This window comes from Lutra lutra, chromosome 18 (genome assembly GCF_902655055.1).
Source record: "Lutra lutra chromosome 18, mLutLut1.2, whole genome shotgun sequence".
NCBI lineage: Eukaryota > Metazoa > Chordata > Mammalia > Carnivora > Mustelidae > Lutra > Lutra lutra.
In genome coordinates this window covers 16,755,138-16,769,976 of record NC_062295.1, presented here as the reverse complement: position 1 = coordinate 16,769,976, position 14,839 = coordinate 16,755,138, and the positions used below count along the sequence as shown (strand labels likewise).

The following is a 14,839-nucleotide window of genomic DNA, read 5'->3' as shown; positions in this document are numbered from 1 at the left end:
GAATAGAACTAGAGGGTATTAAGCTAAGTGAAATAAGTCAGTCAGGAAGACAAATACCTTAGGATTTCCCTTGTATGTGGAATTTGAGAAACAAAACAGATGAACATAGGAGAAGGGAATAAAAAATGGGACATTTTTTCATGAATAATATAAGCATTTAATACTTTAAATTTCTAGGGGCACCTAGGTGGCTCAGTGAGTTAAACCTCTGCCTTTGGCTCAGGTCATGATCTCAGAGTCCTGGAATCAAGCACAGCATAGAGCTCTCTGCTCAGCAGGGAGCCTGCTTCCCCTCTCTCTCTCTGCCTGCCTCTTTGCCTACTTGTGATCTCTGTCTGTCAAATCAATAAATAAAATCCTTAAAAAATACTTTAAATTTCTATTAAAACACTGCTTTAGTCACATCCCACAAATTTTGGTATGTTGTATTTTCATTTTCATTCAGTTCAAAGTATTTCCTAATTTCCTCTGCAATTTCCTTTTTGATGAATGGGTTCCAGAGATGTGTGTTGCTTAATTTCCCAATGTTTATAGAGGTTTCCCCATTATATTTCTGTTATTCATTTATAGTCAAATTTAATGATGATCAGAAAACACTGCATTTCTATTATTTTAAAATTGTGACTGATGTATTTTGGTTGATGGTTCCATATGTACTACTCTTATTATGGGTTATGTTCTATAAATGCCAATTAGATTTATTCAGTAGATAGTGTCTTACAATTCTTCACTGATTTTCTGTCTTTGTGTTCTACTGATTAGTGAGGGGGTATTTAGTAGATTATGAAAGCTGTGAATGAGAACATACTGTTTTGCAGGGGAGGCCTCCAAATTTTCTTTGCCTGAAAAGGGAGTATAAATTCTTAACAGAGAGGAGTGTGTCACTTCTTCTTCTTCTTTTTTTTTTAAAGATTTTTTTTATTTATTTGACAGAGAGAAATCACAAGTAGGCAGAGAGGCAGGCAGAGAGAGAGGAGGAAGCAGGTTCCCTGCTGAGCAGAAAGCCCGATGTGGGGCTTGAACCCAGGACCTGGGATCATGACCTGAGCCGAAGGCAGCGGCTTAACCCACTGAGCCACCCAGGCGCCCCTTCTTCTTCTTTTTTAAAAAGATTTTATTTATTTATTTGACAGAGAGAGAGATCACAAGTAGGCATAGAGGCAGGCAGAGAGAGAGGAAGAAACAGGCTCCCCGCTGAGCAGAGAGCCCGACATGGGGCTCGATCCCAGGACCCCAAGATCATGACCTGAGCTGAAGGCAGAGACTTAACCCACTGAGCCACCTAGGTGCCCAGTGTGTCACTTCTTTAGACTCAGATTGTTTAGGGAAATCTGGGAATTTAAGATTTTTGGGTCATTAACTCAGATGTCCCTATTCCATGTATCAGGGTCCCATTCCTTTCTAACAAGAGTTGTGATCTTGGCATAACAGATCTGCCTTGATTGATAGTTTGATGTTCCTGAAGTTCATCAAATCTGAAAATTGGACATTGATCCCAGTACTCACTTGGAACTTCCACTGAAGGAAATAAGGGGTCCATTATATGTGATCAATGAAGCCCTTTCACTTTCACAGTGAAAGTGAAAAAGGAGGCTTTCAGTCTCCCACTAGTAATTCCTGGCCTTTTATTTTCTAAACCAAAGAGCTTAGCAATAGTCTCACAATTCCATTGTTTTAATGTGTGCTATTTTCCCCATATTTCTTGATTCTCTGATGTACACATCAATCAGTGCATTCTCTTGACATATCATCCCAATTCAGCACTGGTGAAAAATTTAACAACTAGGCTACTACTTTGTGTCAGAGGAAATCTGTTTCCTTTGCTACCAGTAACATGACCTCATTGACAGCTGAGTTGGGGAATCAACTAGTCCTAAAACCCCATCTTATTATATAATTTCTTAGAACTCTCCTGGAACTAACTTGCAGGTAGAGTTCCCTTGGGACCAAAACCTGTGTAAAGGAGAGGAAGGAATTGGGAGTAGGCAGAGGGAGAAGTTAAGCTGTGATGCAGGCCAAATGATATTCTCAGTTGACCCCATGGAAAGCCTTGAAGTTGTTTGAGAGGCATTGAGAACACCAAGCATTTTGCTCTTGTATCTGTGATTGGATGCTGGCCATCTGGGAAGAAGTGTCACCTTGGGAGATAAGAATTTTTATAGATGAAGCAATCCATAAAGATAATGACAAGCAGGGGCGCCTGGGTGGCTCAGTAGGTTAAAGCCTCTGCCTTCGGCTCAGGTCATGATCCCAGGGTCCTGGGATCAAGCCCCGTATCGGGCTCTTTGCTCAGCAGGGAGCCTGCTTCCTCCTCTCTCTCTGATTGCCTCTCTGCCTACCTGTGATCTCTGTCAAATAAATAAATAAAATCTTTGAAAAAAAAAAGATAATGACAAGTGAAGGTTGTCTGAAGATAGTACTCCCGAAAGTTAAAGGGAACAACTTCTTCATTGCAGGGGCATCTAGGCTAAGAACCATATGATCATTTCACAAGATGCATAAAAAAGCATTTGACAAAGAACAACATTCATTCATGATAAAAAAAAAATCTCAACAAAGTAGGGTTATAGGGAACATACCTCAACACAATAAAGGCCATCTATGAAAAACCCACAGCTGATATCATCCTCTATGGTCAGGAACAAGACAGAGATGTTCATTCTCATCACTGTTATTTAATGTAGTACGGGAAGTCCTAGCCATGGCTTTCAGACAACAACAACAAGAAGAACGACAATGACGACAAAATAAAAGGCATCCAAATCAGCAAGGAAGAAGTCAAACTTTCTCTATTTTAAGACAACATGATGCTCAATGTAGAAAACAATGTAGAAAGACTCCACCAAAAAGATTTATTGGAACTGATACATGAATTCAGTAAAGTTTCAGTATACAAAATCAACATACAGGAATCTGTTGTATTTCTATACACTAATAATGAAGCAGTAGAAAGAGAAATTAAGGAATCAATCTCATTTACAATTGTACATAAAACCAAGATACTTAGGGATAAATCTAACCAAAGGAGTAAAAGATCTGTACTCTGAAAACTAAAAAACACTGATGAAAGAAATTGAAAATTATATAAAGAGTTGGAAAGACATTCCATGCTCATGGATTAGAAGAAAAAATATTGTTAAAAATGTCCATGTTATACAAAGCAATCTACATATTCAATGTAATACCTAACTAAATACTAACAGAGCTAAAATTTGTTTAGAACCACAAAAGACCCTGATAGCCAAAGCAGCCTTGAAAAAGTGAAGCAAAGCTGGAGGCGTCATAATTCCAGACTTCAATTTATATTACAAAGCTGTAGAGATCTGAAGAGTATTGTACTAGCATGAAAATAGATACAAGGGTCAATGGAACAGAATAGAAAACCCAGAAATGATCCCACAACTATATGGTCAATTAATTCTCTGACAAAGCAGGAAAGACTATCCACAGGGAAAAAGACAGTCTCTTCAGCAAATGGTGTTGAGAAAACTGGACAGCAACATGCAGAAGAATGAAACTGGACCACTTTCTTATACCACACACAAAAATAAATTCAAAATGGATTCGAGATCTAAATTTGAGACAGGATAAAAATCCTAGGGGAGAATACAGGGAGTAACCTCTTTGACATTGGCTGTAGTAACTTCCTTCTAGATATGTCTCCTGAGGCAAGGGAAACAAAAGCGAAGATAAACTATTAGAACATCAAAATAAAAACTTCTGCACAGTGAAGGAAACAATCAACAAAACTAAAAGGCAGACTATGGCGTGGGAGAAGAGATGAAGTGAAATGAAAATGATGTATTTTTTTTCAGAGAGTGTGTGTGTGCAAAGAGGGGAGGGGCAGAGAGAGAGAATTTTTTAAATTTTATTTACTTATTTTAGAGAGAGAACATATATATATATATATATGTTTCAGTTAGCCATTATACATCAAAAGTTATATGATGATAAGTGATATAGAAGTTGTATATATATTTCAGTTAGCCATCATATCATACATCATAAGTTTTTGTTGTAGAGTTCAACAATTCATTAGCTGCCTATAACACCCAGTGCTCATCCCCAAACATGCTATTCTTAATACCCACCACCACATAACTTTTAAGAAATCAATTCCATAGTTATAACCAAATACATCTCAAAGACAGTAAGTGCACAAGGCAGTGCTTTCTATCATAGTCAACCCAACTAAAATGAGGCTTATGATTCAAATTAGTTCCAGTTAGATCTTGACATAACTGTGTGATATTTTCATTATCAAGTAATAGAGGTAAGAATATGTAGACTCATACATTTTGGCCTAATAATGAGCTTTCTTTGAATTGTATCTAAAGTCTACGTTAGTTACTCACCTTCATGCCTTTTGCGAATAGGTTGTGGACATTAGATAAAATTTTATGAGAGATAAAGTTTTGCAGGCTCCAGGATGTAGTCTCCACACACAAAAGCAAGAGGAGATAAAATAAGCCCAAGACAGCCAATGCAGTCAAATACTTTGCAATCCCATGTGTTCCAAAATTATAGACACTCTTCTCAGTAGCTGAGGATGATAAAAGACAAATAGCCTTACTTTAAAAACTGATACAAAGTCTAAGGTGACACCAAAGTTAAGAAATATAGGGTCAAATGAATTTTAAATTAGATTTAAGGAAATATAGAATATGGGAAATAATTATCTTAATATTTTATTAATTTATCTTTCTGGATATTTATGTTTTTTATAAAAGTTCTTCTGCCAGTGATTTTTTTCCTCTAGTTTTTACCAGGACAACATAACCACATACTCAATGAATTTTAAAGGGTAAGCCTCCATGAAAACAATGCTTAGTAATTAAAGAAAGCAAACAAAATAAAGGTATTTGTAGCATACCTAGGTCATGCCAAACAATTAAACTCCTTTAAAGTGAGAAAAACCTTTATTATGTAAATAGGTAAAAATTTTAAGTAAAAAAAGAATATGAGATGGCAATAATCGTAAGGAAGAAAACAACAAATAGTTGAAATGTAAATGGAAAATAGCTTATAGTTTTTGGCCTTACTACAGAGAAAATTAGCTAATACAAATGGCTAAATTCTACATGTTCAAATAGCAGACATCTCTGAAATGTGAGATAAATTACTCTTTTTATCAGAATTGTGTTTTCTGATTTGTACCAATATGAAGAAATGCAATTTGTTTTATTTTAACAAAATACACATAAAACTTACCTTTTTAAAGTGTATAATTCAACGGCACTTAATATATTCACAATGTTGTATAGCAATTACCAATACCTAGATCCATAACATTTTAATTACCCCAAAAGAAAACCCAGTATCTATGAAACAGTCATTATTAACCCCCTCCCCCTAACCACTGGTAACCACTAATCTGTCTCTATGGATTTGCCTATTTCAAACATTAAATATAAATGGAATCATAGAGTAAGTGGCCTTTTGTATCTGGCTCTTTTCACTTAGCGTCATGTTTTGAAGGCTCACCCATGTTGTAACACCTGCCTGTAATTCATTTCTCTTTATTGTTGAATATTACTCCATTGGTACGGATATACCACATTTTGTTATCCACTTATCAGAGCATGAACATCTGGATTGCTTCCAATTTTTCTGGGAAAAAACCATTATGAATAATGCTGATCTGAGTATTTGTGTACAAGTTCTTGTTTAAATACTTCTTTTCAGTTCTTTTGGATATATATTCAGGGGTGGAATTGTTGGGTCATATGGTAATTCTATGTTTAACTTTCTGAGGGACCACCAAACTGTTTTCCACAGCAGCTGCAACATTTTACATTCATACCAGCAATATATGAGAGTAAGAACTTCTCCACATTCTCACCAAACCTTTGATATTTTTCATTTTTTGATTATGGCCATCCACATGGGTAAGAAGTGATGTCCTACTATGCTTTTCTTATTGAATATATTTGACATTTAACATTGTGTAAGCTTAAGGTGTTATCGCATGCTACTTCAAAAAATTTATGGATTAGAATGTGATCGCCAATGTAGTAATATTGATTACATCACATAATTATAGTACAATATTATTATCTATGTTTATCATATTGTGCATTAGAGCTCTATGATTTAGTGCTCATTATATAATAAGTTTGTAACTTTAAACACCATCACTCTTAACAACTGTCCTCCACTCCCAGTTAACCAAAATTTTACCGTTTTTTACAGGTTTAAGTTTCTTAGATTCTAGATATAAGTGATACCATACAGTACTTGTTTCAGTCTGACTAATCTTGTTTGGCATAATTTGCTTATTTCAACCATGTTGTCTCAAATGGAAGAGCATCTTCTGTTTCCATGGCTGAATATCATTCCATTGTGTTTATGTACCATATTGTTTTTCTACCCATTCATCCACTGGTGGGCATTTGGGTTGTTTCCGTATCTTGGCTGTTGTGAATAATGCTGCGATATATGCATGGCAGTGGATATATCTTGTCAAAAGCCTGTTTTCATTTCCTTTGGGCATCTACTTAGAATAGGAATTGCTGGATTATGTGGTAGATCTATTTTCTAGCTTTTCGAGGAAACTCCATATTGTTTTCCATAGTGGTTGGGGTAATTTAAATTTCCACCAACAATGTATAAAAGTCCCCTTTTCACCACATCCTTGTCAGCACCTATCATCTACTGTCTTCTTGATTTCAGCCATTCTAATAGGTGTTAGATATCTAGATAGGTATTCTAATAGGTATAGATATCTAATAGGAAGTTATAGCTCATTGTGATTTTGATTTGCATTTCATTGATGACTATTGATGTTGAGTATCTATTCATGTGCCTGTTGGCCATTTTGATGTTCTTTTTACAAAGATGTCTATTTAGTTCTACTGCCTATTTTTTTTTATTTTTTAAATTATGTTCAATTAGCCAACATATACTAGTACATCATTAGTTTTCGATTAGTGTTCAAAGATTCATTAGTTGTGCACAACACCCAGTGCTCATCACAATATATGCCTTCCTTAACACCCATTACCCAGTCACCCCATCCCCACCTCCTTCTGCAGCCCTCAGTTTGTTTCCCAGAGTCCAGAGTCTTTCATGGTTTATTTTCCTCTCTGATTTTTTCCCATTCAGTCTTCCCTCCCTTCCCCTATGGTTCTCTGCCCATTTTTAAACTGGATCATTTTTGTTATTAAGATGACCGCATTCCTTATCTATTTTGAATATTAACCTGTTACGTGATATGTGGTTTGCAAACATTTTCTCCCATTTTCTGGGTTGTTTTTTCATTTTGTGATATAGTTTTATAGTATAATTGCCAAATACTGTGACCATACACAGTAACACTAAGTAAAGCAAAGGCAGAATCAAATTATACAAAGAATATCTGAAATGAACAAAATAGAAATTTTTTAAAACTTAAATTTAAACTATAATATTAAATTACATATAAAGAACCTAATTAGATATATACCTTTGTTAAGACTTTATTCTAAAAAGAAGAGAGGTAAATATTCACTTAGAAATTTGAAAGAGGACAAGAAAATTTAAAATGTTGCAATTAACAAAATAGAAATTAAAAAGAGTTAAAAAGGGAAGCCTGGGTGGCTCAGTTGGTTAAGCAGCTGCCTTCGGCTCAGGTCATGATCCCAGCGTCCTGGGATCGAGTCCCACATCGGGCTCCTTGCTCATCAGGGAGCCTGCTTCTCCCTCTGCCTCTGCCTGCCATTCTGTCTGCCTGTGCTTGCTCTCTCTCCCTCTCTCTGACAAATAAATAAAATCTTTGAAAAAAAAAATAAAAAAATAAAAAGAGTTAAAAAGGGAGAATAAAAATAAAGGCTGATTTCTGAAAATGATGTATATTTATATAAGCCTTTGGTGATCAAGTGTAATAAAATATATGGGAACCCCTCTCCCCAAGTATACTATATTAGGAAGAGGAAAGTAGATAGGACTTACAGAAGAGAATAAAATAACTATATTCAATTTTATGTCAGTGACTGGAAATCAGAATAATTTTTTTGCAAAACTCATATTTTATAGCAACTTTTAAAAAAGAAAATATAGATTTTTAAAAATTCCGGTTAGTTATCATACAGTATAATATTAGTTTCAGGTCTACAATATTGTGATTCAACACTTCCATACAACATCTGGTGCTTATCACAACTGCACTCCTTAATCTCCCTCACCTACATTACCCATTCCTCCATCACCTTCCCTCTGGTAACCATCACTTTGTTCTTTATAGTTAATACTCTGCTTCTTGGTTTGTCTCTGCCTCTCTTCCCCCTGCCCCCATGTTCTTTTGTTTTGTTTCTTAAATTCCACATATATATGAAATCATGTGGCTTTTGCCTTTCTCTGGGTGACTTATTTTGCTTAGCATACTACTCTTTAGCTCCATCCATGTCACTGCAAATGGCAAGGTTTCATATATAACTCAGATACACACACACACACACACACACACACACACACACACACACCATATCATCTTTATCCATTCATCAGTCAATGGACATTTGGGCTCTTTACATAGTTTGGCTATTGTAGATAATGCTGCTATAAATATTGGGGTGCATGTATCCCATCAAATCAGAATTTTTGTATTCTTTCGGTAAATAACTAGTAATACCATTGCTGGATCATAGGGTAGGTCTATTTAATTTTTTGAGGAACCTCTATACTGTTCTTCAGAGTGGCTTCAGCAGTTTGGATTCCCACCAACAGTGTAAGAGGGTTCCCCTATCTCCACATCCTCACCAACACTTGTTGACTCTTGTATGGTTGATTTTAGCCATTCTAACAGGTGTGAGGTGATAGCTCACTGTGGTTTTGATTTGTGTTTCCCTGATAATTAGTGATATTGAGTATCTTTTCATATATGTTGGCCCTCTGGATGTCCTCTTTGGAAAAATGTCTATTCATGTTTTCTGTGTGTTTTTAATTGGATCATTCTTTTTTCAGGTGTTGAGTTTTATAAGTTCTTTGTGTATTTAAAATACTAATCCTTTATCTGGTTTGTCATTTGCAAATATCTTCTCCCACTCTGTAGTTTGCCTTTTAGTCTTATTGATTTTTCCTTCACTGTGCAGAAGTTTTCTTTTTCTTTTTCTTTTTTTCTTTTTAAAGTAGACTTAAATCAAGTGCTTGAACTTATGACCCTGAGATCAGGATCTGAGCTGAGATCAAAAGTTGGATGCTTAACTGATGTAGCCACCCAAGCACCCCTGTGCAGAAGATTTTTACTTTAATGAAGTCCTAATAGTTTATTTTTGCTTTTGTTTCCCTTGCCTTAGGAGACATATCTAGAAGGAGGCTGCTATGGCTGGTGTCAAAGTGATTACTGCCTGTATTTCCTCATCAGATTTTTATGATTTCAAGTCTCACATTTTGGTCTTTAATCCATTTTTAGTTTATCATTGTATCTGGTATAAGAAAGTGGCCAGGTTTCATTATTTTGCATGTTGCTGTCCAGTTTTCCCAACACCATTTGTTGAAAAGTCTTTGTCCCATTGGATATTCTTTCCTGCTTTGTCAGAGATTAATTGGCCATTAGTCATGAGTTCAGAATAAATAATTTTTTTAAAAGAAAAATATAAATTGCCATACTCATGTGAGTTGAACAATAGAAAGAATAGACCCAATAACTGGAGAAGTTGGTAAAACCCTTCCAGGAAAAATATGACAAATTTAGACAGCTTCATAAGCTTAGCTATATCAAAAATCAAATAATTCCCATGTTACCTGAAAAACTTCAGATTTCCCACATTCAAATGGTCAGTTGAGCACACACATTTGCTTCTTTGCTTCCCTAAAATCTTTCAAATATCATTAAAGATATACAAAAATGTATAAATCTATAAAAACATGGAGAATAGAAGTGGGGGAAATAATTGGAAACAGGTAACTTGAAATTTTGTTGACTTTTTGTAATAGGGAAAGATGTCTCAGTGGGTAGTCATGCATAAACCACAGAAGAAAAAAAAATTGGGCTCTAAGAGACAAAATCCCAGAGAAGCTCTAAATGAAACATTTCTGTTGTGGTCTTGTGAAACAGTATTTAGGGTATTTAATAAAGGTATTGTACAGCTTTATTTCTACTTTATACCAGCCATACAAGCCTCCATTCTGTTCTTTAAACACATATGGTCCTTCTCTAATTTGAGGCATTTGTTCTTGCTCTTCCATCAGTCTAGAATGTCATTCCTCCAGCTCTTCATTGGCTAGTTCAATCTCATTCTTTTAGTCATCAGATCCAATACCACTCTGCAGAGATGTCCTCCATAAATTCTATCTGGAGTAGCCTAAATTACTTTTTAAGAAAGATTTTATATTTTTGGGAGAGAGAGTGAGCATGAGGAAGGGGGAAAGCAGAGGGAAGGGAAGAGGTAGAGGGAGAGGCAGGCTCCCCACTGAGCAGGGAGCTTGACACAGGATCCTGGGGATTATGACCTGAGCTGAAGGCAGACACTTAACTGACTGAGCCACCCAGGTGCCTGTGTTATTCTATCCAATTACCTCATTTATCCCTCTTGTTGTTTTATTTCTACATGCAACCACTGTTTTTATTTACTAACCTTTTAATTTTTTCCCACCTGTCCCAACCCTTACAATAAAAGTCTTGTGAAACCAGAGATCTGTCTTCCTCAGTATTAGAATATAAGGTACAGCAAATAGTAAGAGTTCAAGAAAGAGAAAACAGAAGAGATGGAGGAAAATTTATAAATGAAAGTATAGATTGTCTCCTAGCACTTGAGGACTAGAGCCTTTGGGTTGAAATTGCCATCAAACGCTAAACAAAATTAAGGGGGAAAATTGATGTCTGGATAGTTCATGATATAATTTCACAACATCAAAGATAATGATTTTCTGAAGATAGAAGTTTTCAGAGGCTATCTGCAAAAGGAAATAAAATAAAATTAACATCAGAGTCCTCTTAAACAATATGGTTTAACATCAGAAAAATCAATTAACTTAAGACATTATATTAAAATGATCTCAAAGACACAGAAAAAGCACTTGCTCTCACTCAAGGCAAAAACTCTTAATAAACTAGGAATAGAATGGATCTTCTCAAACTTATAAAGAGAATCTATGAAAAACCTACTGCTAAAAATCATACTTAATGATGAATGACTGGATTGCTTTCCTCTTAAGACTGGGAACAAGGCAAGGATGTTTATTTCCATCACCTCTATTCAACACTGTACTGGAAGTTCTAGTCAGTAAAATAAAATATAGAAAAGACCCTGAATGTCCAAGGAAATGTTGAAAAAGAGAAACAAACCTGGGGACATCATGTTGCCTGATTTCATGCTATATTACAAAGCTGTGATCACCAAGACAGCATGGTATTAGCACAAAAACAGACACATAGTTCAGTGGAACAGAATAGTCTCCAGAAATGGGCCCTCAACTCTATGGTCAACTAATTTTCAACAAATTAGGAAAAAATATCCAATGGAAAAAGACAGTCTCTTCAGTAAATGGTGCTGGGAAAATTAGACAGTTATATACAGAGGAATGAAGTTGGACCATTCTCTTACACCATACACAAAGATAAACTCAAACTGGGTGAAAGACCTCAGTGTGAGACAGGAATCCAACAAAATCCTAGAGGAGAACATGTCTTCAACATCAGGCAAACAACTTCTCTCAAGACCTGTCTCCAAAGGCAAGGAAAACAAAAGCAAAAATGATCTTTTGGGACCTCATCAAGATAAAAAGCTTCTGCACATCAAAGGAAACAGTCAACAAAATTAAGAGGCAACCCACAGAATGGGAGAAGATATTTGCAAATGGGCTGGTATCCAATATCTATGAATAACTTCTCAAACTCAACACCTGAAAACCAAATAATCCAGCCAAAAAATGGGCAGACAACAAGAACAGACACTTCTCCAAAGAAAACATACAAATGACTAACAGACGCATGAAAAAATGTTCACCATCATTAGCCATCAGGGAAATTCAAATCAAAACCACAATAAGATACCACTTTCTACCAGTTAGAATGGCAAAAATTAACAAAACAGGAAACAGCAAATGTTGGAGAGGATGTGGAGAAAGGGGAACCCCCTTAACACTGTTGGTGGGAGTGCAGGTTGGTACAGCCACTTTGGAAAACAGTATGGAGGTTCCTCAGAAATTTAAAAATAGAGCTATCCTATGACCCAGCAATTGCACTACTGGGTATTTACCCCATAGATACAGATGTAGTGAAAAGAAGGGGCACATGCATCCCAATGTTCATAGCAGCAATGTCCACAATATCCAAACTGTGGAAGGAGCCAAGATACCCTTCAGCAGATGAATGGATAAAGAAGATGGGTACATATATACAATGGAATACTGCTCAGCCATCAGAAAGGATGAATACCCACCATTTACATAGATATCGGTGGAACTGGAGGGGATTAAGGTAAGTGAAATGAGTCAAGCAGAGAAAGACAATTATATGGTTTCACTCATATGCAGAACATGAGGAATAGCACAGAGGACATTAGGGGAAGGATAATAAAACTGAAGGGGTGGAAATCAGAGAGGGGAGATGAACCATGAGAGGCTATGGACTCCAGGAAACAATCTGAGGGTTTCAGAGGGGAGGGGGATAGGGTAGAATGGTGATGGGTATTAAGGAGGACACAGGTTGTAATGAGCACTATATGCAAATAATGAATCATGGAACACTACATCAAAAACTAATGATGTGCTATGTGCTAACTAACATAAATAATAAAAAAAGAAAGAAAAAAAATAAAAGAAACCTTAATTTTGGAAGGAAGAAGTAAGGTATTCACAAAAACTATTAAAACTAATAAATGAGTCAATTCATTGCACAGGATATAAGACCAAAAAGTCATAGTATTTTTAAGTACATACAAAAAATCATTTGGATTTCCATATACGAGCAGTGAGTAGCAGAAAATAAAATTAAGAAAACAATGTCAAGGTTGTTTTGGCTATTTGGGAACTTTTGTGGCTCCATACAAATTTTAGCATTATTTGTTCTAGTTTTGTGAAAAGTGCTGGTGTTTTGATAGGAGTTGTGTTAAATATGGAGATTGCTTTGGGTAGTATGGACATTTAAACAGTATTGTTCTTCTAGTCCTTGAGTATGAAATGTCTTTCCATTTCTTTCTGTCATCTTCAATTTCTTTCATCAGTGTTTTATAGATTTCAGAGTACAAGCCTTTCCACCTCTTTGATTAGGTTTATTTCTAGGCATCTTATTGTTTCTTGTGCAATTATAAATGGAATTGATTCCTTAATTTCTCTTTCTGTTGCTTCATTATTGGTCTATATATGCAAAAGATTTCTGTACACTGATTTTGTATCCCACAACTTTTCTGAATTCATGTAGTTTTTCAGTAGTCTTTTAGAGTTTCTATGTACAATATCATGTCATCTGCAAATAGTGAAAACTTTACTTCTTCCTTGCCAATTTATATGCCTTTTATTTCTATTTGTTGTCTGATTGGTGTGGTTAGGACTTCCAGTACTTTGTTGACTAAGAGTGGACATCCTTTAAAAAACAGATGCAAAGGGGCACAGTAGTCTTTTGGAGTTTCCATATACAATATTATGTCATCTGCAAATAGTGAAAGGTTTACTTCTTCCTTGCCAGTTTGGATGCCTTTTATTTCTATTTGTTGTCTGATTGCTGTGGCTGGGACTTCCAGTACTATGTTGATTAAGAGTGGACATCCTTTACAAAAAATGGATGCAAAGGGGTACATGCAATCAAATGTTTATAGCAGCACTATCAACAATAGTCAAACTATGGAAAGAGCTTAAATATCCAACTGATGGATACAGAAGATGTGGTATATCTCAATCCCATTTATCACATATTGCATGGAGCACTGGGTGTTAATGAATCTTGGAACACTACATCAAAAATTAATGATGTATTGTGTGGTGACTAACATAACACAATAAATAAATCTATAGTGAGTCTCTTACACACACACACACACACACGAAGATGTGGTCTATCTACAGAATGGAATATTACTCAGCTATCATAAAGAATGAAAGCTTGTCATTTGCAATAACATGCATGGAACTAGAGTGTATTAGGCTAAATGAAATAAGCCAGTCAGACAAAGACAAACACCACATGGTTTCACTCATATGTGGAATGTAAGAAACAAAACATGAACATAAGGGAAGGGAAAGAAAAATAAAATAAGAAAAACAGAGAGGAAGGCAAACAGTAAGAGACTTCATTAGAAAACAGAGTTGCTGGAGGAAAGGTGGGTGGAAGCATGAACTAAATGATGGTCATTAAGGAAGGCATGTGTTGTGATGAGCGCTGGGTGTTATATGTAAGTGATGAATCACTAAATTCTACTCCTGAAACCAACACTATATATGTTAACTAACTTGAAGTAAAATCTTAGAAGAAAAAAAAGAGTGGAATCCTTGTCTTCTTCCTGACCATAGAGGAAAAGTTCTCAGTTTTTCCCTATTGAGGATGATATTAGGTGTGGGTTTTCCATATATGGCCTTTATTATGTTGAGCTATGTTCCCTGTAATCCTACTTTGTTAAGGGTTTCTATCAAGAATTGATGTTGTATTTTGTCAGATGCCTTTTCTGCATCTAGGAAATGATCATAATAAAGGATCATTCTTATCCTTTCTTTTATTAACATGGTGTATCATGTTGATGGATTTACAAATACTGAACCACCCTTGCAAACCAGGAATAAATCCCATTTGATTGTGGTGAATGATTTTTCCTCCCAAGTTTTTCTTTAAATTTAAATTTAGTTTACATAGAATGCAATTGCATTACTAGGTGTTTAACCAAGGATACAAAAATACTGATTCAAAGGGATATATGTACTTGTACTTATT

At 35.6% G+C, this 14,839-nt stretch overlaps 1 protein-coding gene across 1 annotated transcript in view; it reads right to left on the bottom strand.

The window, feature by feature from the left end:
* LOC125090549 (phospholipid-transporting ATPase ABCA3-like) overlaps positions 1–14,839 on the bottom strand; it is a 196,657-nt gene that overhangs the window by 26,796 nt on the left and 155,022 nt on the right. Inside the window, exon 24 of the mRNA XM_047713324.1 lies at positions 4,356–4,543. Within this exon, the coding sequence (XP_047569280.1) occupies positions 4,356–4,543 (188 nt within the window). The remainder of the gene's footprint in view (positions 1–4,355; positions 4,544–14,839) is intronic.